We start from the raw sequence: 27,710 nt of genomic DNA, 5'->3' as shown, positions 1-27,710 counted from the left end.
CAAAACTAAGAAAATGCTATTTGTTAATCTATAATCTAGCCCAGTACAATATTCTTTGTAACCCTAACCCTAACTGGCCTAACAGAATTGCTGGATCACTCCTCAGCCAGCTGGCCAATAACAAGAAACCTAGGAGTTGTAGTCCATCAATTCCTGACTAAATGTTCGCTGTCCCTGCTTGGCTTTCCCTGCGTTTCCTCCAATATCTCAGAAAAATCTTTTAATTAGTTCTCAAGGATTTTTGGCTGGAAATGCCAGATCCATCCTTGAATCGCCTGCCGTAAAAGCAAGTGGGTGGGTTATTATTATTATTTTTTTGGGGCCCAACTATGTTGAGCCGAGGTGGTGCAGTGGTTAGGGTGCAGTACTGCAGGCCACTTCAGCTGACTGTTATCTGCAGTTCAGCAGTTCTAATCTAACCGGCTCAAGGTTGACTCAGCCTTCCATCCTTCCAAGGTGGGTGAAATGAGGACCCAGACTGTGGGGGCAAGTTGCTGACTCTGTAAACCGCTTAGAGAGGGCTGAAAGCCCTATGAAGCGGTATATAAGTTTAACTGCTATTGCTATTGCTATTTTTCTCCTTTCAAAAGGTTGATGAACAATAAATTCTTGGCAACTAGTCAGGGATCAGAAATGTTTGTTTTCATTTGTATTACTTATTCCTAATGTTTGAGGTGCTCTGCTGGTTGTCCAATGACACCCAAGAGCCTTCGCTGCTGCTTTTCATATGTCATGGATACTTTTGGCTACTGTCCAGACAACAGTATATTCTCTCATTCTGCCACCTAGCTTGATGCTTGCTCCAGAGCTTTGCTGGCTGGGGATTTCTGGGAGTTGAAGTCTTAAAAGTTGTCAAGGTTGGAGACCCCTGCTCCAGAGGAATGTAAATGCTAGTATTCTCACCCTTAACCTTAGCAAAGGGCAGTTAATTCCTGCAGCTACCTTGCTCAACGGTTGCATAATAAGGTATATGTAATACTGGTAGATAATAATTTAAAGATAGCATTTATTTACAGAGAACTAAGTACGGAACTTGCTGTTATCAGATATGAGCATGATTCCCTATTGAGATTCTCATTTTGTCACAAGCTCAGGCCACAGAAGAGAAGGAAGGCCATAGATTTATGCCAGCAGGTGGTTTACTGTCATGGAGTAGGGTTGGTAGAGGCTGCAGATGGTTAAAAAGCTGGCATGGTTTCCTACTTCAAGGTAGTGTTAACCAATCTAGTAGCTTAGCTCTCGGGTTTCAAAATCCCGATAGGGTTTCTTTCTCCTTTTATCCTCCTTTAAAGGCAAAATACAGTATATTGCAGCTTCTTACTATCAGAGGTGATTTGCTAGATTTTATTTCAAGGTTGTCATGGGGACCCTGGTGACTATTGTCAACCATGTGTTGTTATGGTTACCATGTTGTAGGCTTCCCTGAAGGATTTGGAGATCATGCTGGAGAAATATAATGTTCTATTCCCCAGTTTTCTTGACTTGATCATTGTTGACAAAGAAACTGGTCAGCAACAGAGTGAAGTCATGGAGATATTTTTTGCAGAGGGAGGTTGAAATGGCTGAAAGTGAAGTTGTGCTTTGGCTTAATATTTCTTTGCATTATCTATGTGGCCTGAAAATGAGGTCCTGTGTTATAAATATGTTTATTGTCCCTGGAAATATGTCAAGTGGCACATTCAATATGGGCGTGTTTTAAGACAGAGATGGAGCTCCTCAGGTGACCCATCTGCCAAAATTTCTCATCTCACATCTTTCGCATCGCCTACAACTTGAGTTTCGTCATTCATCTTTCCCAGTGATGGCTTAACCTTTTCCAGACCAAGTGTCCAAAGCGCCCCACTGCTCATGTGCCACGCCCCCTCATGCACCCATGACACCCATACATGCATGCATGATTCCCCACATGACCCCGTGCATGCACGTGCCCCCCGTGCATGTGCATGTGACACCCCCCACATGCTCCACCTTCCACTTGCATGTGTGACCCCCACACACCCTGCCCCTACGCATGCACACACCCCATGCCCCTGCCCCCCGCTCATGCATGGCAGAGACCCGAATACCAGCTGGCCTGTGCGAGGCGCATGCACATGCGTGACAGAGCTGAACTGGGGTGACGACTCGTGTGCCATTAGAGAGGGTGCACATGTGCCATAGGTTCACCATCACGGATCTATCCATTCCACTGGGTCTGTACCTGGTTGGTGTATATAACACACTACACAAAGTCAAGTGTTATCTTGGGCCCTCCAACCATAAATTGATGCAATACTGGAGAATATACTGTATGTAAGTAAAGGCTGAACTGTTGGGTGCTTGATTTTCTTCTTCCTATTAGATTAGATTAGATTAGATTAGATTTATTACATTTATATGCCGCCCTTTTCCCCAAAGAAGACTCAGGGCGGCTCACAATTCAATTAGGGAAGGGGGTACAGACAGGGGGATAAAAAGACGAATATAACAGTACAAAATTTAAAAAACACACAACAACCATAACATTCGAGAAGGGGGGCAAAGCTCTTTAGCCCCAGGCCTGTCGGAACAGCCAGGTTTTAAGGGCTTTGTGGAAGGCCTGGAGGGTGGTGAGGGTTCGAATCTCCACGGGGAGCTCGTTCCAGAGGGTCGGAACAGCCACAGAGAAGGCCCTCCTCCGGGTAGTTGCCAGTCGGCATTGGCCGGCGGATGGAATTCGGGGGAGGCCTAATCTGTGGGATCTAATCGGTCTAGTGGAGGTAATTGGCAGCAGGCGGCCTCTCAAGTACCCAGGTCCAATACCATGAAGGGCTTTATAAGTAACGACTAGATTAACTAATCTGCTGATAAAATGTCTGCAAATGTCTCCCCCTCCGCTTCCTTCTCCTTCCCTCCTTCCTTCTTCTCTCCTCCCCTCCACTTTCCTTCCCCCTCTCCTTCTCTCCCTTCCCTACTTCCCTCTCCTTCCTTTTCCTCTCCTTCTCTCTCCTCTCTTCTCCACTTAATCATGGTTATTAATCACTGTGACTGAGTTCACACACTTGCAAAGCTATAAATCAATCACATTTTGCTATGTTGCAATTGGTACTAGCCGATAACTAGTTAGGAGTTACATGTAGCAGAAGACTATAACCTAAGACAAAAACCCTGGTTTTCGGTATATCTAATTACAACTCTTGAAGTTTGTAAACATTCATTTCACTCAGTCTAAACTGCAAAAGGAAACAACATTGTTTCTTCTATTCAGAAGCCACAATGTTTTGCCATCGCCATACATCACATGATATAAAACTCTTAAAATTATATTATGCGATTTAAGAAGACGGCAGAACCTGGCCAATTTCCTTTGATCTTGGAAGCTAAGAAGGAATGGCAGCAGGCTCAACTAACAAATCAAATCTGGAAGAGCAATGCTTTCTTTATGGTTGCCAAAAATACATTTACAGGTGTGTGCTTGCCAGGATCTCACCTTAAGGATACTTTAAAAATTCAGGAAGAGGTTGAACTTAAAGTAACTGTATTGAACGTGAAACAGCAGCTTCTGATTGTTGGATCTTATTATTTGTTGGATTTAGGTCTCATCTTTTCTTCAGAGATTCAAATGGTGTACATATTACCCGTCCTTCCAGATATTCTTTGCAGTAAAAATCCTGCAAGGCAGGTTTTGCTCAGAGAAAGCAACAGGTCCCAAATCTCCAGTGAATGTAATTGCGGGTGGATTTGAATGTCAGCCTGAACTGATGCCACATATTGGTTTTCCATCTTTTGCATCACCTCTGGCATGCTTAGTCTTTCCAAAAGGAACTAAGAAGAACATAAGCTTTTTGCCTTAGGGAAGTGGCAGGGTTTAAAGTATGTTGTATCACTTTTATTTAATTAGTTGCACGCTTGGACTGGTCTATAAGGAAGGCAGGTGAAAAATACCGTATATACTCGAGTATAGGTCGACCCGAATATAAGCCGAGGCACCTAATTTTACCACAAAAAACTGGAAAAGTTATTGACTCGAGTATAAGCCTAGGGTGGGAAATGCAGCAGCTACCGGTAAATTTCAAAAATAAAAATAGATACCAATAATGTTTTTGAATATTTATTTCAAAGAAAAACAGTAAACTAGCGGTGTGTTCAATGAAATACTTCACTCACCTCATGATGCTGATGTCCCGCTGTGATGATGATGTCCCGTGCAGCCGCGGGAGCGATGTCCCGCCTCCTATGACACACGGCACAGTGATTCCTATCATTGGATCACTGTACCAGAGGAGGTGGGACATCGCTATGTGGCTGCTTGCCATAACAAGGAGGAGGTGGGACATCGTTGCAGAGCGGCAGGAGGGGGAGGAAGGGGAATCGTAAGACAGCCCTGCATTACATTAGAACGTGAGGAGGGGGGATGGTGCGGTGCGCGCTGCGCGGCAAACTGACACAGAGGGAGGGGAAACTCACAGGGGCACTGGGCCATTCACGAGTGTCACCCAGCGGCATGGCCCCGCCCCTTTTTCTCCTCCATTTCGGGCAAATTTTTCACTGACTCGAGTATAAGCCGAGGCAGCTTTTTTCAGCCCAAAAAGTGGGCTGAAAAACTAGGCTTATACTCGAGTATATACAGTAATCTAAGTTAATATGACTTTGCTTCCAGTAGTGCTAGAGAGAGAGGAGGGGGGGATATACCAGTATGCAATATTTATCTTCCTTCTGGGTTAGAGATCATTTTGCTGGCAAGCTCCTTTTATAGGAACGTTCTGAAACTTATGGGAGTGATCAGGCTGATGGTTCCTATCAAATTTCAAGCCAAGTCCAGTACTGGGTGCAAAATGAAATATATCTTTGTGGTTTCCGGGTATGCAGCTACGACTGCTTTCTTCAAGAAATCGTCTCTGGTTTATTCCACATAATCTGGGATAATCTCCTGGCATTCTCAGACTGAACCCCTCCTTCTTTTACCTTGGTCTTTTTTTTTGGCTCCAGAAGATTCCAGATTGCCGATATTCAAAGCTGTTGCAATGTATTTGACACGTTCTTTTTTTTTATTTCCATTTAGTTTTCATCTCCATGGGGACAGCAGCATCTAAAGACGAACCCTCTTCTGCACAGAGTCCAGAGGCTTCAACTGCCTTCAGCATGATGGACATCTTCCTCTTCTCCATTGTCATTGGTCTCCTGACCTACTGGTTTTTCTTTCGTAAGAAGAAAGAGGAGATCCCAGAGTTTTCAAAAATCCAGACACCAGGAGCAGGAACAACGTAAGTGGTTGTACAGTCAGGAGTATTTAAGGAGACCTGGCTTTCTGGGGTGGTGGATGAAGTATGATTCTCTCACATTTGTTTAGCTTCTGAGAATTGAGTGCTGGATTTGAGCATCTTGAATTCATTAAAGATTTAGCCTGCAATGAAAATATAGTCTGTTTATAGTGTATAAAACATAAGAATATTTTTTTTGGCATTATCTTAGTGTGCTATTTATGGTATTTGTATGCTGCAGTTACTTATTGCCCATCCCTGTCCTAGAAAAATGATCTGATTGGCTAGGAAGTATATTGTCCAAGTAATCCTTTGGGCTCATCAAGTTGAAGAAGACTGCCATAGTTTTATTTGAACTATCTCTTCCATTTTGGTGTCATTGAGATTAGGAACAAAGACCTGTGCTGATGAGGCTGCTTGATCCACAATGAACAAAAGATAATAGCCTTAAAAATAGATGGGAAAAAAATATTGGGTATCTGATTTCTCCAAATCTGAGGACATTATATTAATACTCCCTGCATTGTTTTAATGTGCAAGTAATTACTCCAAAGTTGGAATCAACAAGCGACTGGAATCTTTTGAGGAAAAAAGTTTTGTTGTTAGTTGTGAAGTCGTGTCTAACCCATCGCGACCCCATGGACAACATTCCTCCAGGACTTCTTGTTCTCTATCATCTACCAGAGTCCATTTAAGCTCATGGCTACTGCTTCGGTGATTCCATCCAGCCACCTCATTCTCTGTCATCCCCTTCTTCTTTTGCCCTCAATCTTTCCCAGCATTAGGCTCTTCTCCAGTGAGTACTTCCTTCTCATTAGGTGGGTTTGAGTTTCATCTTCAGGATCTGGCCTTCTAAAGAGCAGTCGGCGTTGATCTCTTCTAGGACTGACCAGTTTGATCACCTTTGCAGTCCAAGGTTCCTTGCAGAAGTCTTCTCCAGCACCATAATTCAAAGGCCTCAATTTTTTGGTGCTCAGCCTTTCTTGTGGTCCAACTTTCACAGCCATATATTGCAGATGGGAAAACCATATAACCTTGACTATATGCACTTTTGTTGTCAGGATGATATCTCTTCTTTTTAGTATGCTGTCTAGATTTGCTATAATTTTCCTCCCCAGGAGCAAGCGTCTTTTAATTTCTTGGCTGCAGTCCCCATCTGCGGTGATTTTGGAGCCCAGGAAAATAAAATCTGTCATTACCTCCCAAAAAGTGAATTTCATCTAATAGACATGTACCCTTTTTGGCTGGATCAGCTTGTGTTTCACTGTATTGAAAAAAACTAATTAAAAAGCATATTCTTAATAATAGAAGCTTAACTAGGTTAATTGTATGAAAGAGAGAGAGATTGAGGCTGAGATTGTTTGAAAGCACAGAGATTACCAGAACCTTAGCAGCAGAAGCTTTGGTGTAAAGCAACCAGTTAAATGTAATGTTTTTTTTTAATCAATTGTAGGAGAGTTTGTTACGGCATTTAAAAAAAAACTCTGTTTCCTACCTTTCCTTTTATTGTAATTTTAATACAGATTGTCTTCCACCTGTATCAAAACTGCCATGATGATTATTAGCCATACTTCCAAAATATTCTGCATTCTTTGGAATCCTTCCCAAATATTGTTTCAGCTTTGGACATCACATTCTGATGATTCCAACTAGAATAGTTCCTAGGAGGAAAAATATGAGGGAACCATGAATGTATAGCCTTAAGAAAATATGACTGAGGGAACATATTATATAACAATAGAATTGAAAGGGCCTTAGAGACCCTTAAGCCAAACTCCTGTTCAGTGCAAATCTGCTGAAGCCCTTCTAAGAGTCTGAGAGATTGGTTGGCCTCTGTATCAAGACCTTGTGCAAAGAACTCTTGACTTCATGTATAGCCTGTTCCTCAGGTTGACAACTCATAGAAACGTGATTTTTTTCTTGATGTCTAGCCTAAATTTACTTCCTTGTATTTGCAACTTGTAGCCTGGAGCAATAGGGAATAAATTTTGTCCCTTTTCTCTAACAACCTTTCAGATATTTGAAAGCTCTATTCTATCTCAACTCCTGCAGGCTAAACACTCTCAGATCCTTTAACCGCTTCTTAATAAAACTTAAGGGACGTGGTGGCTAAGATACTGAGCTTGTCGATCAGAAAGGTCGGCAGTTTGGCGGTTTGAATCCCCTAGCACCATGTAATGGAGTGAGCACCCATTACTTGTCCCAGCTTCTGCCAACCTAGCAGTTCGAAAGCAGATAACAATGCAAGTAGACAATTAGGGACCACCTTTGGTGGGAAGGTAACAGTGTTCTGTGCACCTTTGGCATTTAGTCATGCCGGCCACATGACCATGGAGACATCTTTTGAGAGCACTCGCTCTTCGGCTTTGAAACGAAGATGAGCACTGCCCCCTAGAGTTGGGAGTGACTAGCACATATGTAAGAGGAGAACATTTACCTTTACCTAATAGAACTTAGTTTCCAGACTTTTCACCGTTGTAAAGTCTTGCAAAACTTGCTTCAGTTTGCTTCAAACTATATCAGATTGGAAGCTGCCCAGAGTTGGATACAGGATTTCATTGGGTCTGACCAAGGGAGGGTGGAATTGGAAACATTACATTTTATGATCTATGTTCCTGTGAATGCATCCAAGGCAGCCTTAGGTTTTTAAGCCCTGTGTGACACTGAAACATTGCATTACGCACAGAATCGCATTTTTCAAATATTTGGAGCTGTGTCTCCAGGAAGAAGGCTATGTAATCTGTTCATTATTATCCCCAAGCAAAAGATACGGAACAGTGGTTTTTAGGAAGCCATTTTTTTTTGCTGAATATTAGAAATAATTTCCTCATTGTCAGGATGCTTTTGTAATGGAACCTGTTATTAAGCTTGATAGCTGGAGCTCAGTGGTTTAAATGGCATTTCCAGTGTTCTGATCTAGGCATTGGGCTAAAGATATTATTATTCCCAGTCGTCTCCGAGGTTATAGAATTAAATTCCCAGTCTTGAATGGGTTTTTCCTCTTCTATGAGTCTACAAATGCTGGGATATTGCGCTTCTAAAGATTGGTGGTGCTGTAGGGAGTGAGTTGTCTCTGAGTACCTGGGAAAGTGCTTTGAGATGATATGTGCCTGAAAACATGCACCATTGTCTTGGCACAGTGACTGAGAACAAAATCTATGGGTCCTGAAGACATAAGTTCCTAAACGCGACTGCCCCCAAATAAATTGATCCTATAAATCTCCTGTATTGCCATCCAACAAATCTGAAGGGCACAAGTTTGGGAAACAATGGGAGCTTTTCTTCCAAAACATCTGGAGGGCATCAAGCTTCCTGTAAGGAAAAAGAAGACAATGCTAATGGATGGTGCTAAACTCTCATTCCTTCTTTCAATTAGTTGTGTTACTTTCCAGAATGAGTGCCAGGGATGGGCTGCTGGGGGTTCGCAAGGGTTTGGGAGAACCTCTAGCTAAGATTCTGTACAGTTTGGAGGATCCCCAAATTTCACTCCTGGCTGACCCTGCCCTCCCCTCTCCGTCCCTCCCAGGAGTCCCTACGCGGCCTGTTTTGCATGCAGGTAAGTGCAAGGACAAAAAACGGGCCTACTGGAAGTTCGGGGAGGCTGGAAATGAGTCTGTTTCCAGCCTCCAGAGGGCCCCCGGAGCCTGGGGAAGCCATTCTTGCCCTCCCGGAGGCTCAAGGAAAACCTCTGGAGGCCGGGGAAAGAAAAACGCCGGCCCCGCCATGTTGCAGGAGGCCGATTAGGCCAGGCCCACCATGCCCAAGGCTACCCAGCAACCAGGCAGAGAATCCCTTGCTAAAATGTCCCCCCCCCCGGGTTCCACCACAAAACCGCGTTCGACTAAAGCGCGCTCGACGAAACCGCGTAGCTGACGTCATCACAGGGCAACAACAGCGCGGAGACAGAAGCACGCTGTAAACGCTAAACCTAAAATTAACCCCTAAACCTAAACCTAACCCCCCTAAACCTAATCCTAAACCTAACTCTAAACCTAACCCTTAACCTAACTCTAAACCTAACCCTAATCCTAACCCTAATCCTAACCCTTAACCTAACCCTAAACCTAATCCTAACCCTTAACCTAACCCTAAACCTAACCCTAACCCTTAACCTAAACCTAACCCTAACCCTTAACCTAAACCTAACCCTAACCCTTAACCTAACGCTAAACCTAACCCTAAACCTAACCCTTACCTTAACTTGAATCGGCTTGCTTTCAAAGCGCTATTTAAAGCGCCCTTCTTTCTCCGCGCTCGCTGTTGTCGCTCTGTTGATGACATCAGTGAAGCGGTTTAATCGGGCGTGCTTTAGTCGAGCGCGGTTTTGTCGTGCCACGCCCCGCCGTCCTCCCCGGAATGAGTCCTGTGGGAAATAACAGGCAGTGGGAAAACTGCTTTATTATCTTGAAGGGGGCTTTGAATTCAATAGACAAGTGTTCAGACTCCGACTGATTATACTGACCTTGTTTCCCACTCCTAACGAAAACAATTTGGACACAGTCTTTTTTTTTAGAAAACTCTTTGTTTTCGGAACTTCCATATAGCCTTCCGAGGGGGTTCTGTAGTGAAGGGCCCTTCTCAACATTAAAAGAAAGCGGCTTCCATTTATTTTTTTTAAAAAAGGCCTATGATGTAAAACAGTTGCTAAGGCGATGGAGGTCTCTCGCTGTGAAGCTCCCCCCCCCTACTCACTCTGGAACGGGTAAAAGTAGGGAGTGAGGGTGCATAGTGTCCTTGGGAATTTTCATTCTTCAGCCTTTCTCTCTCTCATTCCTTTCTGCTTGCTGCCAGATGTTGACATTCTTGGGTTTGTGCCGGGGCCCTCTGGGTAATTCTGAAAGCAGCCGACACGAATCCCAGCGGATCAGGCTGCTGGTGCCGTCTGACTCGAAGGGTTGGTCTGCAGGGCTGTAACAAAAGGAGGCCGCCCGCCGACTTGAAGACCCAAGAAAAGGGGTAGTCTGAGGAACTCTGGGGACGCTTTGCTTCAGAGTGAAGTTTAGCTGTCTGCAGCCAGTATGAAATTGCAGGGTTGTGAAATACTGTGTACTTTCTCCGCTGCTTCCAATTCACTATGGGTTGCGCATATTCAGCACGGCCTGAAGAGGCTTTTCCTGGGAGGTAAGTTTAACCTGGGAGCCTTCCGTGGATTTGGGGTGGGGTCTGCAAAATTGGGGGGCAGGGTCAGAGCAAGCCTTTTAAATGCAAAAACTGGTTTGGCAGCAGCTTTGATTCAGAAAAACTGCTCTGACACAAACATGGATGTTGCCATGAGAGGCCACTATTTTTGGGGGGGCAGGGGGGGTGATGCTTGGGAAGTTTCTCTTACTCTCCTCCCCACTCTGCACTAGCTTTTGTAAAGCCGAGCTCTTGCTACTAAAGAGATGTAATGAAGCAGAAATTTTTATTTGGCAGGGAAAGTTATTTTTCAACGGAAGGCAACTCTTTAAGATAACCTGCCTTGTCCAGGAAGGAATGGTGGCTCAGAAATACAGGACATTAAGAACAGAAAGAGTTCTTAATGGATGGAAGGATCCATCTTTTCATCTTGTAACATCTGCGAGTGCCACAAGCAAGAGTTAAACACATAGTACCCTCTTGTTGTATTAAAAACGAGAGGAATACTTGTTTTGGTACAGTGGTGGGATTCAATGTTTTTTTACTACCGGTTCTGTGGACGTGGCTTGGTAGGCATGGCAGAGGAAGGATACTGTAAAATCTCCATTCCCTCCCCACTCCAGGGGAAGGATACTGCAAAATCCCCATTCCCTCCCGATCATCTGGAACTGGAGGCGGCACCAGTCAGAGGTGGTATTTACCGGTTCTCCGAACCACTCAAAATTTCCGTTACGGTTCTCCAAAACTGGTCAGAACCTACTGAATACTTCCTCTGCTTTGGTAGAAGAGTTAACCAATAAGAGTAATGACTAGACAGCTCTTCTCTATTTGTTATCTGGTTACCGCCAAAGTGAATAGCTGCATTATGCTTCGTTTGGGGTTGCTGCTTTGAAAAGCGTTCACAATCTTCTGCTGGCTAGCTACTGTGTATGTGTGTGTGTTGTGTATGTATATATATATATGAGAGCCTTATTAGTCTATACAGGTAATCCTTGACTTACGACCACAATTGAGTGCCAAATGTCTTTTGTTAAGTGGAGTTTTCCCCATTTTACGACCTTTTGTGCCACCGTTGTTAGGTGAATCACTGCAGTTGTTAAGTCAGAAACCTGGTTGTTAAGTGAATCGGGCTTCCTCATTGACTTTGTTTGTCAAAAGGTTGCAGAAGGGGATCACATGAATTTTGATCACATGATCATAGGGCTGCTAAAAAAGTTGCAAGTGCGAAAAATAGTGTAAGTCATTTTTTTCTGTGCCGTTGTAACTTGGAACAGTCACTAAATGAACTGTTGTAAGTCAAGGACTACCTGCAGTGGCAAAAACCCAGCCTGGTAGTAACTAACAATTAACCTGGTAAACATTTTATTAAAGTCTTGGAAGTTTATGGCCTTTTAATAAAACATACTAGTTGGAAATGATGCTTGCGATACGTAACGTTACGCTGCCATGTCGTCATGAGTTTGACACCCCTGCTCTAGGCCAATGTTTCTTAACCTTATGGTTGCCTAGTAACGATCAGTATGCTGGCTGGGGGATTCTGGGAGTTGAAGTCCCCATACACTATATTGCCAAAAGTATTCACTCACCTGCCTTTACTCGCATATGAACTTACAGTATTTAACCTGTGATTATGTCTTCCCGACTGAATTGCTGTTAGTATTTTTTTCCCCTTTGGATTCATTGTTGAGTCACTGACACTGCATTAGTGCCCATAATGTGGCTAGATATTTCCTTAGTCTACTCCATGCTTCATTCATTTTTATTATCCTACAGATGCATATCAGTTATAACGTGACTTCTCCAAATTAATGACTTTTTTCATTATTCTTTGTGCTAATTATAGTTAGTCTGGATTTTATCAGACTGATTTTCATTCATCTGTTCTGTATTAATGTGAGTATTGGGTAGAGAATTTGTAACAACATCCATTAGACATCAGTCAGCAGAGATCTGGAGCAGGCGGCATGTCCATATGGGAATGCAGGGGGCAGGCAGAGGTTGTGGGGAGCAGGTACTCCTGCAAGTAGCTCAGTTCTATGGTATTTAAAGCTTTAAAGGCAATAACCAGGAAATCTGAATTGCACCTGAACATCTATTGGGAATATAAGTTCATATGCGAGTAAAGGCAGGTGAGCCTTTACTCGCATATCTTAAGGCTGCCAAGGTTGAGAAACCCTGCCCAAGACTTTCTGACTTCAGCAAATGTTGGTTGTGATGCAGCTGACAGAGACTATTGACCTTGGTCTGGTGGAAAAATAGCATTATTGTTCATGATGCAGCTGCCAGTTCAGTCTTGCAGAACTTGAGGTCTGCTAATTAAGATAGCTTATCATAATACCAAAATATTATTTGTGCCATTTGTGAAATAGCAATAGCAGTTAGACTTATTTACTGCTTCATAGGGCTTTCAGCCCTCTCTAAGCAGTCAGCATATCGTCCCCAACAACAATCCGGGTCCTCATTTCACCCACCTTGGAAGGATGGAAGGCTGAGTCAACCTTGAGCCGGTGAGATTAGAACCGCTGAACTGCAGATAACAGTCAGCTGAAGTGGCAATACTGCACCCTAACCACTGCGCCACCTCGGCTCTTGATAGGAGCTTGACGGACGCTTGATGATAAGAGCTTGACGGACGTTGATAAGTAGCAGATTGGAGAATCTGCTGAACCATTGTTTGGTAACATAGCTGCAACTGTGAATGTTTCAAAACCAATCCTTCCCTTCTCTCTTTTATAGTGAGCAGTCAGCAAATGAAAACAGTTTTATTGAAAAAATGAAAAAGACGGTAAGTTTCACTTCATTATTTTCATGGTTAATAGTTACTGAAACAGGCTTGTTGTTACCCAAGCTTTATCAGCTATTTCAGCCTCTCTTCTGTATGTGAGAGCCAGCTGGCAGCAGAACATAATTTTTTTTGGGGGGGAGGGAATATTTTTCAGTCTTGAATTCCCATATGTAGCTGGAGTACAGTGTCTACTGTTCTTAATCATGTAGCTGGGAATGATAAATATTAGAGAAAGCCTTCGCTAAAGAATATCTTCACGTCATGCTGGGAGAAGGCGTGTTTGGGTAAAATATATATTTGGCGTAAAATATTCCTAAGAAATTAATTATTTGTTCATCAAAGTTTTGGGTTGCCCCCAAATTACAATTTCTTGGGTGACATAAAACTCCAGTGGTGATATTACAAGTAGTCCTCATTTTACAACAGTTCACTTAGTGACCGTTTGAAGTTACAATGGCACTGAAAAAGTGACTTATAATCGTTTTTCACACTTGTGACTGTTGCAGCATTTCCATGGTCACAAGATCAAAATTTGGACGCTTGGCCACTAACTCCTATTTCTTTTTTTTCCTTTTTTTTAAAAAAACGTTTTTTAAAAAATAATTCACTAACTCATATTTCTGATGGTTGCAAATGTCCCCGGGGTCATGTCATCCCCTTTTGAGACCTTCTGACAAAGTCAATGGAGAACCCGGATTCACTTAACAACTATGTTATTAACTTAACTGCAGCGATTCACTTAACAACTGTGGCTGCAAAGGTCATAAAATGGGGCAAAATTCACTTAACTGTCATGCGTAGCAACATAAATTTTGGGCTCAACTGTGGTAATAAATCGAGGACAACCTGTACTGCTAATAATAATTTCTTTATTAATAAGGGACAGTGCTCTGAGACTTTAGAACTCAAGGCACTTGCCACATAAGACCTCAGACTGAACAATTGTCGAAAAGAAAGTCCAACTAGCCTGAATAGGGGACGTGGCAGTAGCTGAAGACAGCAGAATAGAAGAGAAAGAATGGAAGAAAATTACAAAATACAAAAACCTGCAAATACAAATGGAACAAGTTTGGGAAAAGAAAGCAAAGATAGTACCAGTACAGGCAGTCCTCAACTTACAACAGTTCATTTAGTGACCATTAAAAGTTACAACGGGACTGAAAAATGTGACTTATTTTCATTTTTCACACGACCGTTGCAGCATCCCCATGGTCACATGATCAAAATCCAGATGCTTGGCAACTGACTCACATTTATGAAGGTTGTGGTGTCCTGAGGTCACGTGATTCCCCTTTTGCGACCTCCTGACAAGCAAAGTCAAGGGGGAATCCGGATTCACTTAACAACCGTGTTACTAACTTAACAACTGCAGCAGTTCACTTAACGAATGTGACAGGAAAAGTCGTAAAATGTGGGACAAACTCACTTAACAAATGTTTCGCTTAGCAACAAAAGGTTTGGGCTCAATTGTGGTCATAACCTGAGAACTACATGTAGTAATAGGTGCCCTTAGTGGAATCTAGATCAGGGGTCTCCAACCTTGGCAACTTTAAGACCTAGGGACCAGCTTTGCTGGCTGAGGAATTCTGGGAGTTGAAGTCCACAGGTCTTAAAGTTGCCAAGGTTGGAGACCTCTGATCTAGAGCACTGCTTGAACACCAAGTCAGCATTGCCAAAATCACCATTGGGCAATTGCAAAAGTCAGCTCTATTTGGAACAGCTTATATACTGCAATGATAAATACCATCAAACAAGAACATCTGATCATCCCAGGCCCTTGACAATGGCGCAATAAGTGCATTAAAATGTCAAATCTAGCCTAAACATCGGACTGACATTGAGATGAATCATCATAATAATAATAATAAATGCCAAATCCCATCTTAAAAACGCTGGCTGCAAGAAATCATAATAATGATAATGTGATTGCTATATTTATTTTTGATTCTTTTCTCTTGTAGATAATTTTGTAATTAAAATAATGTCCTGTAAGAGATAACTTGGTTAGCAAGAACAACAATAAAACTCATATAAAATAAATGCATAAAACCAGTAGCAAAACAATATCCAAGAATTTACTTGGTTTTTTTAAAAAAAGATCCTGGTAACAGATAGGAATGGTATTTTAAAAAGGAGATACTACTCATAAAAATCCCCACCCCCTTTTTTCTCTTGCCTGCCTTATAAAAGGATCTTGGATAAAAGATTGGCTGGATTGGGTTCCAAGCCATTTGCTACTCTGTTTCCCCCAAAATAAGACCTCCCTGGATAATAAGCCCAATCGGGCTTTTGAATACATGTGCTAAAATAAGTCCTCCCCTGAAAATAAGCCCTCCCCGAAAATATTGCAACACAGCGGGAGCTGCCTCCTGCACCTCAAAAATAATAAGACCTCCCCAAAAATAAGGCCAAATGCTTATTTTTGGGGAAACACGGTAGAAAACTCACATTTTATATTGGGCATAGAAATAAAGTAGCAGCCAGGACATAAGGCAAGTCATTAGCTTAGCAGGATTGTCATAGCATCTCCCAATTAGCAACACTTCGGTTTCACTATTTTAAAACTGACATTTCTGGGCTATTTGAAATAGCAATAGCAGTTAGACTTATATACCGCTTCATAGGGCTTTCAGCCCTCTCTAAACGGTTTACAGAGTCAGCATATCGCCCCCACAGTCTGGGTCCTCATTTCACCCACCTCGGAAGGATGGAAGGCTGAGTCAACCTTGAGCCGGTGAGATTAGAACCGCTGAACTGCAGATAACAGTCAGCTGAAGTGGCCTGCAGTACTGCACCCTAACCACTGCGCCACCTCGGCTCTTGAAAGAGTTCCCATGCATCCTGTACAACGATCCAGACAATATTACAATGCTGTCTCTGTCCAACTAGGATAATAGTCAGTTTGACAATTGAGTGCAATATTTACATTGCCAAGTGAGAAATTTGTTAAGTGAGAGTTGCCCCATTTTACGACCTTTCTTGCCACACTTGTTAAGTCAGTCACTGCAGTTGTTTAATTTAGTAACACCGTGGTTAAGTGAATCTGTCTTTCCCATTGACTTCGCTGGCCAGAAGGTTGCAAAGGGAGATTACGTGACCCCGGGACACTGCAAGTGTCATAAATATAAGTTAGTTGCCAAGCATCTGAATTGTGATCACATGACATTGGGCATGCTGCTGTGGTTGTAAGGGTGGAAAAGGGTCATCAGTCCCTTTTTTCAGTATCATTGTAACTTTGAATGGTCACTAAATGAATAGTTGTAAGTCGAGGTCTACCTGTTTAGGCAAACCAAAATAAACTCACGGTGGTTTACAGCATAGGCATGCTTGGAGGTACTTTATGGACAAGTGATATACCTCAGGCTCTTTGCTTGATCCTTTAGCATAGGATTAACAATTTTTTCTCTTGCAATTTCCTCAGATAGTTTTTATGCAACTTCCAGGGTGATTTTGGCCATTTTAAACTCCCCCTTCTGTTTACTTGCTCTGAATTTGGCCATACCAACAGCAGAAGACTTGCCCTTAAACAATGCACCCCATCCAAAGCAGAGTGCCCATCTAGGATGCCATTTGCTGTATAGCAAAGCAGCTGTTAAAAGGTCCAAGAGAACCTCCAAGCTAGTAGTCCCAAAGGTGCTTTTGCAAAAGGCAACTGGGCTTTCAGTTCTGACTGGATGGTGGGGAATGGGGAACTGAAGAAGCTTCTTGGATAAGAAGCGAAACATCTTAAAAGAAAAAACAGAAAGTCCAGTTGCCTCTTGAAAAAAAGCATCTTTGGGACAATCATGGATGACCGAGAATCTCCATAGACTCCAAGCTGATATCCCTATCCCTTTGCTGGTCATCCAGTAAAAAACTGCTCTAAGTTTGGATTTCAGTGAATCTAGAGAATGGTTTTGAGTTGATCAACTTCCACTCATCGGAGCCACTGTTGGTGAAAATAATCTACAATTATTTTCATCCTCCATATGCAGAATAGATTTATTTAGGAGTGGACAGATAAGTTTGTTTATTGGATGCCACTTTCTCAAGGTGGAATTAATAAGTTTTTGGATAAGTCGGTAGTATACATTTCCATTAGTTTATTTATAATTTAAAACAAAGGAGGCACAAGGAACAGTTAACATAACAATTTTAGCATTCCCCAAAAAGTTGCAAAGGTTTATTGAATACGCATTTGCATTTTCCTGGAAAAGCCACATGTAAAATGTTAGCTGCCACTTGGACTTGTTCAATTTATTCTCTATGTGTTCTGTTACTAATTAGCCTTACAAAACATTGCATGTTTAAACTTGATCTAGAGTTGTGTGCAACTGAATGTAGGTATTGCCGCATACTTACAATGCAGAGAGGTTGATAGGCAAACGTGGGTTTCAGGTGGCTGTAGATGGACCAAACTCCCAAATCACAACCATTGTGTGGAAGTGTGTATCTTTCCTGCTCTGTGCTTTGCTGTTTGCCCCCTAACCAGAATGTTACATTTGAAGAAGTATAAACGGAACATCTATACAACTCTCCTGAACAATGTGTTCTCTGACGTTCAGTGCCAGAGAAGTCTGCTTGAACTTTTAGAACTGAAAACATTTACTTAGGAAATTTCATAATAACAAATGGGCTACAATTCCCTTTACACATTTTAAAGGGAGAAATAAAAACCCACCCATCTCGAATAATACCTAGTTTTGTCCCAAGAGAGAACATGTGATATCACGTGCATTCTGATGTTGTTGCACATGGATGCAAATTAACACCTGTAATCGAGGTCATGTCTTCAAGAGATGCCTACTTTTTGGCTTGCCTGAAAGCTGTGCAAAAAGTAAATATGTTTCCCTCTGATAAACTTTAGGAGAATACATGAATTTCTGTTTTGATTTCAGATCTGGTTGTAGTGATGGAGGTAGAAATTATGATCTGGCAATAAGTAACCTTATTGACTTTGAGCAGTTCCAAAGTCTTTGCTAAATTGTCGTTCTCCCATTTTGATTTCCTTTCCAGGGAAGAAACATCGTGGTATTCTATGGATCTCAAACAGGCACCGCCGAAGAATTTGCCAACCGCCTTGCAAAAGATGCTCAACGTTACGGGATGCGGGGCATGTCTGCTGATCCAGAAGAATATGACTTGGTATGTCCTCAGCAGTCTTGCCACCCCTTTCAATCCTTGCTGGTATCACCTGAATTTGAGGTTACGTTGTCCTATCACATCTGCTGAGATTTCAATTTACTAAATATCAGAAGATTGCTGTCAAAGAAGTGCCCATGAAAAAACTCTTATCATACATGAGTAATAATTTAGTCTTTCCCAACCTGGTGCTATCCCTATGTGATAGGACTTCAGCCTGCTGAATTTCCAGCCAGTGTGGTTTGATAAAATAGAAATTCTATATACATTTTAGTTCCCTCCTCATTAGGCAAATGAATGGAGGAGGATTGCATAAGAGGAGCAAGAGCAATAGCACGTAGACATATATACTACTTCATAGTGTTTTACAGCCCTCTCTAAGTGGTTTACAGAGTCTGCATATTGCCCCCAACAATCTGGGTCCTCATTTTACCCATCTTAGAAAGATGGAAGGCTGAGTCAACCCTGAGCCAGTCAGGACTGAACTGTTGGCAGTCGGCAGATTTAGCCTGCAATACTGCATTCTAACCACTGCGCCACCAGTGCTCTCTGCTAGCTAGAGCAGTGTTTTTCAACCTTTTTTGTGCAAAGGCACACTTTTTTCATGAAAAAAATCACAAGGCACACTACCATTAGAAAATGTTAAAAAAAATTAACTCTGTGCCTATATTGACTATATATAAAGTAATTTTCCCACGGCACACCTTACACTATGTCACGGCACACTAGTGTGCCGCGGCACAGTGGTTGAAAAACACTGAGCTAGAGTCTACTAGCTTTTTGTTCCTGATGCCTCTCCAATTTCTCCAGGAAAAGGCAAGCAGTATTGTAGCTGCGCTGGGCTGCCAGGATCTAAAGAACGATAAAAGGTTTTAATTTTCTTTCTTCTTTAGGTAGCAGGGATTGAGTATATAACTTCATGCCTTTAAGAGCTCTACTGTTATCCTCAACCTGAAGAGAAAATTACAATCAGCACATCCAATAGCTTCAGGTTGGGGAAAACTGAACTTGGTTATAATTTTGTGTAATTACCACTTGCTCTTTTAGTAAAGCATGCCTTGTACACTATATGTCTTGTCATCTGCATGACATCACCAGGTCTCGCTGCTTTAGCAAAGTAAGGAAGATACTCAGAGATGATTCACACCCTCGTCAGTGTCTCTTTGCACTTTTACCATCAGAAGACATCAAAGTATAGCCAACCAAACAAATAAGTTTAAAATAGTTTCTATCCTTGGGCTGTCAGACTTTTAAATATAACTACAATCACTCCACACACACGCGGAAACGTATGACTAGTTTTTTCTTTTTCTTTCTTTTTTCATTTCCGTTATAATTTTGCACCAGTGAGGCTAAAACCAATTGCATTGTATTTATTGTGCAATGGCAATGAAGACCGTACTATCTCTCAAAAGCCTCTGACAAACCGTCAGAATTAAGACTGTAATAAAGACAACCTTAACAAAAGAATGGCTGGAATTGTATGACATTTAGATGATTTCTATGAGAAGAAAGGGTGAAGCTAGTCTTGCTCAGGACCTGAAAAACTTAAGTGAATCTCATAGTATCTCCAGTCTTTTTGTGAAATTGTCAGCATGGTGGACAGCGATTTCCCCTGGATAGAAAGAAAAACTGGTGTTTATAGCACTATAGCGCTTAGACTTATATACCGCTTCATACTGCTTTACAGCCCTCTCTAAGCGGTTTACAGAGTGTGCATATTGCCCCCAACAATTTTGGGTCCTCATTTTACCCACCTTGGAAGGATGGAAGGCTGAGTCAACCTTGAGCCTGGTGAGATTTGATCTCTCAAACTGCAGGCAGCCGGTGATCAGCAGAAATAGCCTGCAGGACTGCACTTTAACCACTGCGCCACCGCGGCTTATGTGTTCCTTATTTGTTGTACTCTCTCTCATACAGTCGGACCTGAGTCATTTAGCAGAAATTGATAAGTCTCTGGCAGTCTTCTGCATGGCCACCTATGGAGAAGGGGATCCCACCGATAATGCCCAAGATTTCTACGACTGGTTGCAAGACACAGATTCCAAACTGTCTGGTATAAAATACGCGGTGAGCTTTGATTATCTCTTCAGGGCTACTTTTGTGATGGGAGACAGTGGGTATAGGATGCTTGAGTAAACTAAAAGTTGCTGCCCAGAAGCTGAGATCATTTCATTGAAATGTGGATATGAATTCTGAATATACAAAACCCATCCGAATGCAACCCTTATGCACTCAGTGAAAGCTGGGGTGGGGGTGGGGGGTAGTCCCAGAAAATTATTATAACCAAGTGTTATGGTTATCCTTATTTCCTGACAAAAATGCTCATTTTTCAGATTCTAATCAGAGAAGAATCAGTGTCCTATTAGAGAGGGAAGTCCAAAGGGTAAAGGAGAAAAGTTATCTTTTGTACAAGCACATACTTGCAAGATTGTTAAATTTTAAAGCTGGAAGGTATCTTAAGATAAAGCTAGAGGTTCCCCTTGCACATATGTGCTAGTCGTTCCCAACTCTAGGGGGCAGTGCTCATCTCTGTTTCAAAGCCGAAGAGCCAGCGTTATCCAAAGACTCTCTGGTCATGTGGCCAGCATGGCTAAACGCCAAAGGTGCACGGAATGCTGTTACCTTCCCACCAAAGGTGGTTCCTATTTTTCCACTTGCATTTTCACATGCTTTCGAACTGCTAGGTTGGTAGAAGCTGGGACAAGTAACAGGAGCTCACTGTTACATGGCACTAGGGATTTGAACCTCTGAACTGCTAACCTTTCGATCAACAAACTCAGCGTCTTTGTCACTGAGCAACCACATCCCTTGGAAGGTATCCTAGACCTTGTATAAAATCTAACTCCCTGCTCAGTGTGAATCCACTGGAGCAATTCTCATGTCTTCATTTGAAGGTCTCCCGTCTTTCCCATTCTCATTCTGTTGAATGCTCAGAATTACCAATTCCCCTTTACTCTCATTTTTTTACAGCAATTTTGTTTAACCGAGAGTCGTTGAGTATACTGTAGGAAAGGTGTTGATCACACCGAACTCCCTTCACCCAAGCAAATCCGTTAGATCCCTAGCTTTCTTCAATGATCACTACCTATCCTCTCTAGCATAACTTGCTCGGCATGCACATTGTGGCCTTTAATCTTATCTCAAATGGAGCTTTGGGACTACAAAGTCTGCTCTGCTGCCAGTTTTCTTATTTGTTCTATGAAAGTTGTTTTGAAAACTGTATAATGAAAGCGGAGCTCTCCATTTTTGTTTTTGTTTTACCCAGTTACGTTGCAGTTAAACTCAAGGGGTTCTCGGTGCTCTCTTGGTTGTTTTCCTGCAAACATTTCATTACCCAAACTAAGTAGTATTAGTGCTGATAATGTTACCTAGCTTGGGTAATGAAATGTCTGCAAGAAAACAGCCAAGCTCAGAGAGCACCACAGACTCCTCATTTCAATCCTGTGCTACAGATATTCTCCTTTATTGGCAGTTCAACTTGTCCATTGGTCGGGTGAAAGGAACAATATTCTTCAGGCTGTCAGCATAGCTGCATCCCTTAGGTTAGTCTCAGTTCAGACAAGGAGAGAAGAAAGTCATGACTGTTGCATTGTAGAGCTGATGAGCACAGTTCCTGTGCGGGCCAAGTTGGCGCCTGTGCCCTCTGTATCCACGTCTGAGAGTTGGGGAAGCAAATGAAGCCACAAATATAATTCCTCTCAGGATTGTTCTTGAATTTTGGAGCATTTTGTGGATGATTGAGCTCCAGGGATCAAACTACTACTCTTATCTCTTGTTCCTCTCTTTTCAGTCTATTCAAATGCATCATTAACTCTTGGTGCTGAGGTGTATTGCCAGAAGAGAGGCAATGAGGGAAGGAATCAACGTTGACAATTTTTCCTTGGCAACTGAAAAGCTAACAAAGAGCTCTTAAGCCTCTCTCTCATTATTTTACCTTTCTAGCTACTTCCTTAGCTTTATTTTTCTAGGGCTGCTTCCATGAAAATGGGCATTTCTCTCTCTTCTCTCCAGTCATAAATAGTGTTTTCCAAGTCCTTTGAGAAGCTCTTGTCTGCTTGAAAATCCAGCTCTCCCAAATTAGTTGCTCTTTCTAGTGCTTCCATCTAATGGTCAATAATAAATGTAGCAAGTAACTATAACATATTTCTAGCCTCTACAGTTGATGACCTAAGCCAGATAATATCCAGAGGTGCATGACATCAATCACAGCTCAGTTTCTGTGGCTACAGTCATTTTCTCTTCCCCATTCTAATAAGAGGAGAGACATGAAAATAATGTTATTTCCTCTGGGTTACAACTGGCTTTTTTTTTTTTTTTGCTTTGACCACTGCGGTTTCTTTTTATTGCTATCCTTCCAAAATTCATTTTGTGCTATTTTAACAGTATGATACATTACATCTCTATATGACAGACTTTTCTGCTTTGGATCTAACACCAAGTTTTATTCTTGCTCTCTTCCTCAGTTCTAATACACATTTTCTTCTTTCCCCATGGATTTTGATTCCCCAGTTACATTACCATCTTTAATTCAAAAGGTCATCTAATTTCTATCCAATGATTCTGTCCTTTAATCCCGGTTGCCTGTAATGCTGGATAAAGCCTGTTCCTTCCAGATCCTTTTCCTTTGTCTTGCCGGAGTCTTTGACTCAACCATCTCCAGCCCATAGTAGCCAAGTTTAAATCCACACCCTTAAAATAATTGTACATTTTCTCCACTTTTCCTCCTCCTCTTTCTGCCTCTTACATCAGAAACATTTTAGAGTAGAGAACTCTGCACGCTATGACCGGCACAAAAAAGATTATAAAATTGCTTTATGATTGTCATGACTTACAATTGTAATGGGAAAGTTCCATTATAGTTGTAACTCCCGTTGTAACTACCTGTATCAGGAGGGCCATTAATAGTTTTAAGAACATGGGCTCTCTTTTGTTTTTTGTTTTTTTAAATAGTCTTTGAAAGCTAAAAAAAGTAAGCCCAGTGTCACCGTAATACCACAGAAAAGGGAAGAGGCTAAATAGGAAACAGGTTTAGTGTATCTCTTTAGTTTATTTATTTATTGAATTTATATTGCCGCCTATTCGCACATGGCGACTCAAGGCAGTTTACAGAATATAAAACCTCATTTAAAACAATAAAACTATTTTAAAAAATCAAATAAATTAATATAAAATGATAAAATCACCCCCAGCAACAGCAGATCACATGAGCCATTTAATGGGCTCCATCCCACTCTGGGTTCCCCAGGCCCGCTGGCAGAACCAGGTGTTCAGCGCCTTCCGAAAGAGTATTAGAGTGGGGGCCATTCTAATCTTTGGGAGAATGATTTTCCAGAGAGAGGGAGCCACCACAGAGAAGGCCCTTGTTCTGGCTCCCACCAGATGTATCTCCCTGGGGGATGGGACCTACAACATTCCCTGACTCCCCTTTCTTTAACAATTTAACAATGGTAGTGATTCACTTAACCACTGTGGCAAGAAAGGTCATAAAACGGAGCAAGACTCACTTAACAAGTGTTTTGCTTAGCAACAGAAAGGTTGGGCCCAATTGTGGTTGTAAGTCAAGGACTACCTGTATGTGAAGAAGATTCCAGAGGAGTTGTGCTGCTCCGATGGCAATAAACACAACACTGAAACATTTGTTTTATGCCACCCAAAGTAATTTCTCATGAGATGGGTGGGTAGCCATATAAATTTGATAAATGAATACATCTTATATCGCCTGAAAGATGGATATCCTAAACATTTGTGAATCCACGAAAATGTATTCCATGTCCAATTTAGAAGGAGTAAGAAAGCCTCGGGTCCAGCATTGTTTAACAGACATTTAGGATAGAATCCTCATCTAAACGAGAGGAAAGCCTTGTGAAACTCAAAAGTACCTGATGTCCAAGGAGATATTCCTTGGATTCTTCTGATTGCCTCTGAACTGAACCAATCTTTTGATGCTTTCCAGGTGTTTGGACTTGGGAACAAAACTTACGAGCATTTTAACGCCATGGGGAAATTTGTAGATAAGAAGCTGGAGGAACTCGGAGCTCAGCGGATATATGAACTTGGCATGGGAGATGATGATGGAAAGTGAGTAGCTGTTGGAATCTCTGCTCCAGTTGGTTGTTTGGCTGGGATAGAGGACAGCAGTCTGATTCTTAGCCATGGCCAATCCTAAGGGGAGTTGGTTGCCTTTTGAGTCACTTGGAGCCCTAAGATTGCTTGCATGTGGCACTGCAGAGTTCTTCTGAAGTTACCGTTCAATTATAATTTTTAATACTACAACAAAGAAAAATGCTTCCATTTATGATATTATTGTTGTTATTGCTGTCACATAGCTGCTTATCTCAGTCCTTGGGAAGGTGATTAAAAAGTCTAAATGCATTCTAAACCATGGGCTGAGTGATCAACCATCGTAATATCTTATTATACACATTATACATTAAGCTATGCATATATACTTTATTGAAAGCTTGGACATGGCCCCTCAGAGCCCTCCTGAAGTTACAATTATAGATTTTAATATAAAGAAGAAGAAAAAATGGCTTACGTTTATGATATCAACATCATTTCTATTATTATTATTGTTGCTATATCTGTATGTTATTCGACTCCCAGCAGCTCTGGGAGATTTACAGATTTTCATTTAAGCATGAATAGCACAACAATAATAACAAGAAACCAAAAAGAATAGATAAGAGCCGGTAGAATAACAAATCAGGTGAAAACAAAAGAGAACAATCTAGGTCAGGGGTGTCAAACTCGATTTCATTGAGGGCCACATCAGGGCTGTGTTTGACCTCAGAGGGCCGGAGTGGGAGTAGCATGTCAGGAGTGCCTGTGGTGGCCCAAATGTTCTGCCAGAGAAAATGGGCTCCTGAGGTCCGTTTTCGGCTGCAGTGGCCTCCTGCAACCCTCTGCCAGTGAAAACGTTTTTCCTGGCAGAGGCACCGCAGGCCAGTCCCTCACTCTTTCCAGGGTAGCCCTGTGGGCCAGATCTAAGCACCCTGCAGGCCGGATTCAGCCCGTAGGCCTTGAGTTTGACACCCCTGATTTAGATGAACAGGAGACTTCAATCAGCCTCACCAAAGGTCTGAGTAAAGAGCCAGGCTTTCAGGCCTCTTTGTAACCCCAGTAAGGAGAAGGGGTGGGCTGTTCAGATCTTGGGAGAACCTCATTCCAGAAGGCAGACATTACTATAGAGAAGGCACACTTCTGGGGTCTCAATAAATGGCATTGTTTAATTAAATGAACCAAGAATTGGCTGGTGGATACTATGGGAGATAGGCAAACCCTGAAGGAACCAGGCCCTTAATTCACTTCACTTCACTTCACTTCACTTCACAAAATACATTTGCAATTGCATTAAAATGGAATCAGATATAATTTTAGCTGGACTTACTTTTTTGGAATGCAGTTTTAATTTCACTGCTCAAAAGGTCAGGTACTGCCTACTAGCTTGAAAAATTAGTACCTCTTCCAAACCCTTCTGTATAAAGCTTATTTGTTGTGTAAACTGCCAGAGGCAGCTGAACAAGTGAAGCAGTGCGTTTAAGCAAGAGTAGCACTAGTTGAGCTCCCTCCTGACTGTGCAGTTTTTAAAGCCCCAGGACTGTCTTTTGAATTGGGCCTCCCATATCAATGCCAATATGATTGATGTCCCGTATAAATGCCAAGAAAACTGATATTGCCGTTTCTGCAACTGATTGAATCAGCTCTTCCTTATGGCTTGGACGTATATAAAGTCAGAAGGGATGATAAGGGTGAAGGATCTGGATCAGAGTTGCTCAGCTTTAGCTACTTTAAAATACCTTAAAATTCCACAGCTAATGAGAAGTTGGAATCCACACATCTTAAAGTTGCTGAGGTTGAGAATCTTCAATCTGTATATTGGATATTGAATAAGATGCCTTTGGTTTTCCTCATTTACCTTTCACTGTTTCCAACAGCTTGGAAGAAGATTTCATCACTTGGCGTGAACAGTTTTGGCCAGCTGTGTGTGAACATTTTGGCGTGGAAGCCACAGGCGATGAATCCAGGTGAGTGTGGAATAGCAATTCGTAAGAGAAGAGGGCTTGTGAACCCCTGATACACCTTCTGAGAAGAGTAGGTTGGGGCACTGGTGGTTTTCAGCTTCGTTTCTAAAATAGCCTTCAAGAAGCAGTTCTGAGCTCTAGCAAGGCAATTTTGCATGGTGGCAGTAGAGGAAGGTGGAGGCCCTATCCCCGTGATCCCCTTTCGGTGGGCATGCGAGCCGTCGCCCCAGCTCAGCTCCATTGTGCATGTGCACGTGCCTCCCACCGGCCAGCCAATTTTTGGGTCTTACCGCATATACGCGGGGGGAGGAGGAGGGCAGGGCACATGCGGGAGATGCGTGTACATGTGTTGGGGGTCAGAGGCAGCGTGAAGGGGGGCATGGGGATCGTGGGTTTGCACACCCATGCACAGGAGGGGCAGGGTGCGTGGAGTGTGTGTCATGTGCACATTACATTATGGGTGTGGGCACGCGCATGCGCGCTTTCGGCATGTGGTGACAAGGTTAGCCATCACTGCCCTATCCATTCGCTTCATGTAACCTATGATAAACTGCTCTTAGAAAAATATGGCATGTAGAAGGAGAAGAGAGGAACTCCCAGCTCTGTGGCTCTGCTGTGATCATGAGGGAGTCCCTCAATGTCTGCTTCCAGGTTCGCCATGTGGCAGTACGAGCTCCATCCCACCCCGGCCCCTGAAATTGAAAGCCCAGCATCCATTTATTTATTTGCACCCTGCCTTTATTATTTTTACAAATAACGCAAGACAGAGAACATACCCAACGTACCCTTCTCCTCCTATTTCCCCCCACAATGACAACCCTGTGAGGTGGGTTGGACTGAGAGTGGGCGACTGGCCCAACTTCCCTCAGCTGGCTTTCATGGCTAAGGTGGGCCTTGACCTCATGGTCTTCTAACCTGGTGCCTCAACCACTTGACCAAGCTGACTTTGTACACAAGCTTTATTTCCTTTCTTTTTTCTCTAGTATTCGGCAGTACGAGCTGGTGGTTCACAAAGACATCTCCCCAAGCAAAGTTTACAAGGGTGAAATGGGACGCCTCAAGAGCTATGAGAACCAGAAACCGTAAGTTATCAAAAGGGAGGCTGAGAGAGACAAACAAGAGTCAAATCCTCCACTCATTAACTAGTGGCAGGCTTCCCCAAACCAGGAAAGACATGGGGAATTCCTTCCGAGCAGTTTCCTTTATTGTATCTCACCTCTAGACAGAAGTCTTGCCAAACTAATGCAACTGTTTGCATCACCATAGATATACTTTGAGAATTGCTAGGAAGGAGCCTTCTTAATTCTTTCTTTTGGCCAAACTATGTAAGGTTGGCTGCCTCTTTGCCCTCTGGAATGCAGCCCCTCCCTTTTGGGAAACCAGACTACATTCCACGCCACAGGTAGGGGCTGAATTGGCTGTAAGCATTTCCCAAACGGC

General features: G+C 42.5%; 1 protein-coding gene across 2 annotated transcripts in view; it reads left to right on the top strand.

The window, feature by feature from the left end:
• Positions 1-27,710, top strand: part of POR (cytochrome p450 oxidoreductase) — a 60,109-nt gene that overhangs the window by 17,261 nt on the left and 15,138 nt on the right. For both annotated transcript variants that reach the window (XM_087717270.1, XM_087717271.1), the window contains exons 2-8: positions 5,021-5,222; positions 13,074-13,122; positions 18,118-18,246; positions 20,164-20,313; positions 24,200-24,324; positions 26,184-26,273; positions 27,254-27,352. In XM_087717270.1, the coding sequence (XP_087573396.1) occupies positions 5,032-5,222; positions 13,074-13,122; positions 18,118-18,246; positions 20,164-20,313; positions 24,200-24,324; positions 26,184-26,273; positions 27,254-27,352 (833 nt within the window). In that variant the 5' untranslated portion in view covers positions 5,021-5,031. The remainder of the gene's footprint in view (positions 1-5,020; positions 5,223-13,073; positions 13,123-18,117; positions 18,247-20,163; positions 20,314-24,199; positions 24,325-26,183; positions 26,274-27,253; positions 27,353-27,710) is intronic.

The sequence above is a fragment of the Thamnophis sirtalis genome, unplaced genomic scaffold, assembly GCF_051295495.1.
Source record: "Thamnophis sirtalis isolate CommonGarterSnake01/CBP01778 unplaced genomic scaffold, rThaSir2_p1.2 scaffold_6, whole genome shotgun sequence".
Lineage (NCBI taxonomy): Eukaryota > Metazoa > Chordata > Lepidosauria > Squamata > Natricidae > Thamnophis > Thamnophis sirtalis.
The sequence above is the reverse complement of the archived record's forward strand: the minus strand, read 5'-3'. Positions and strand labels throughout refer to the sequence as shown.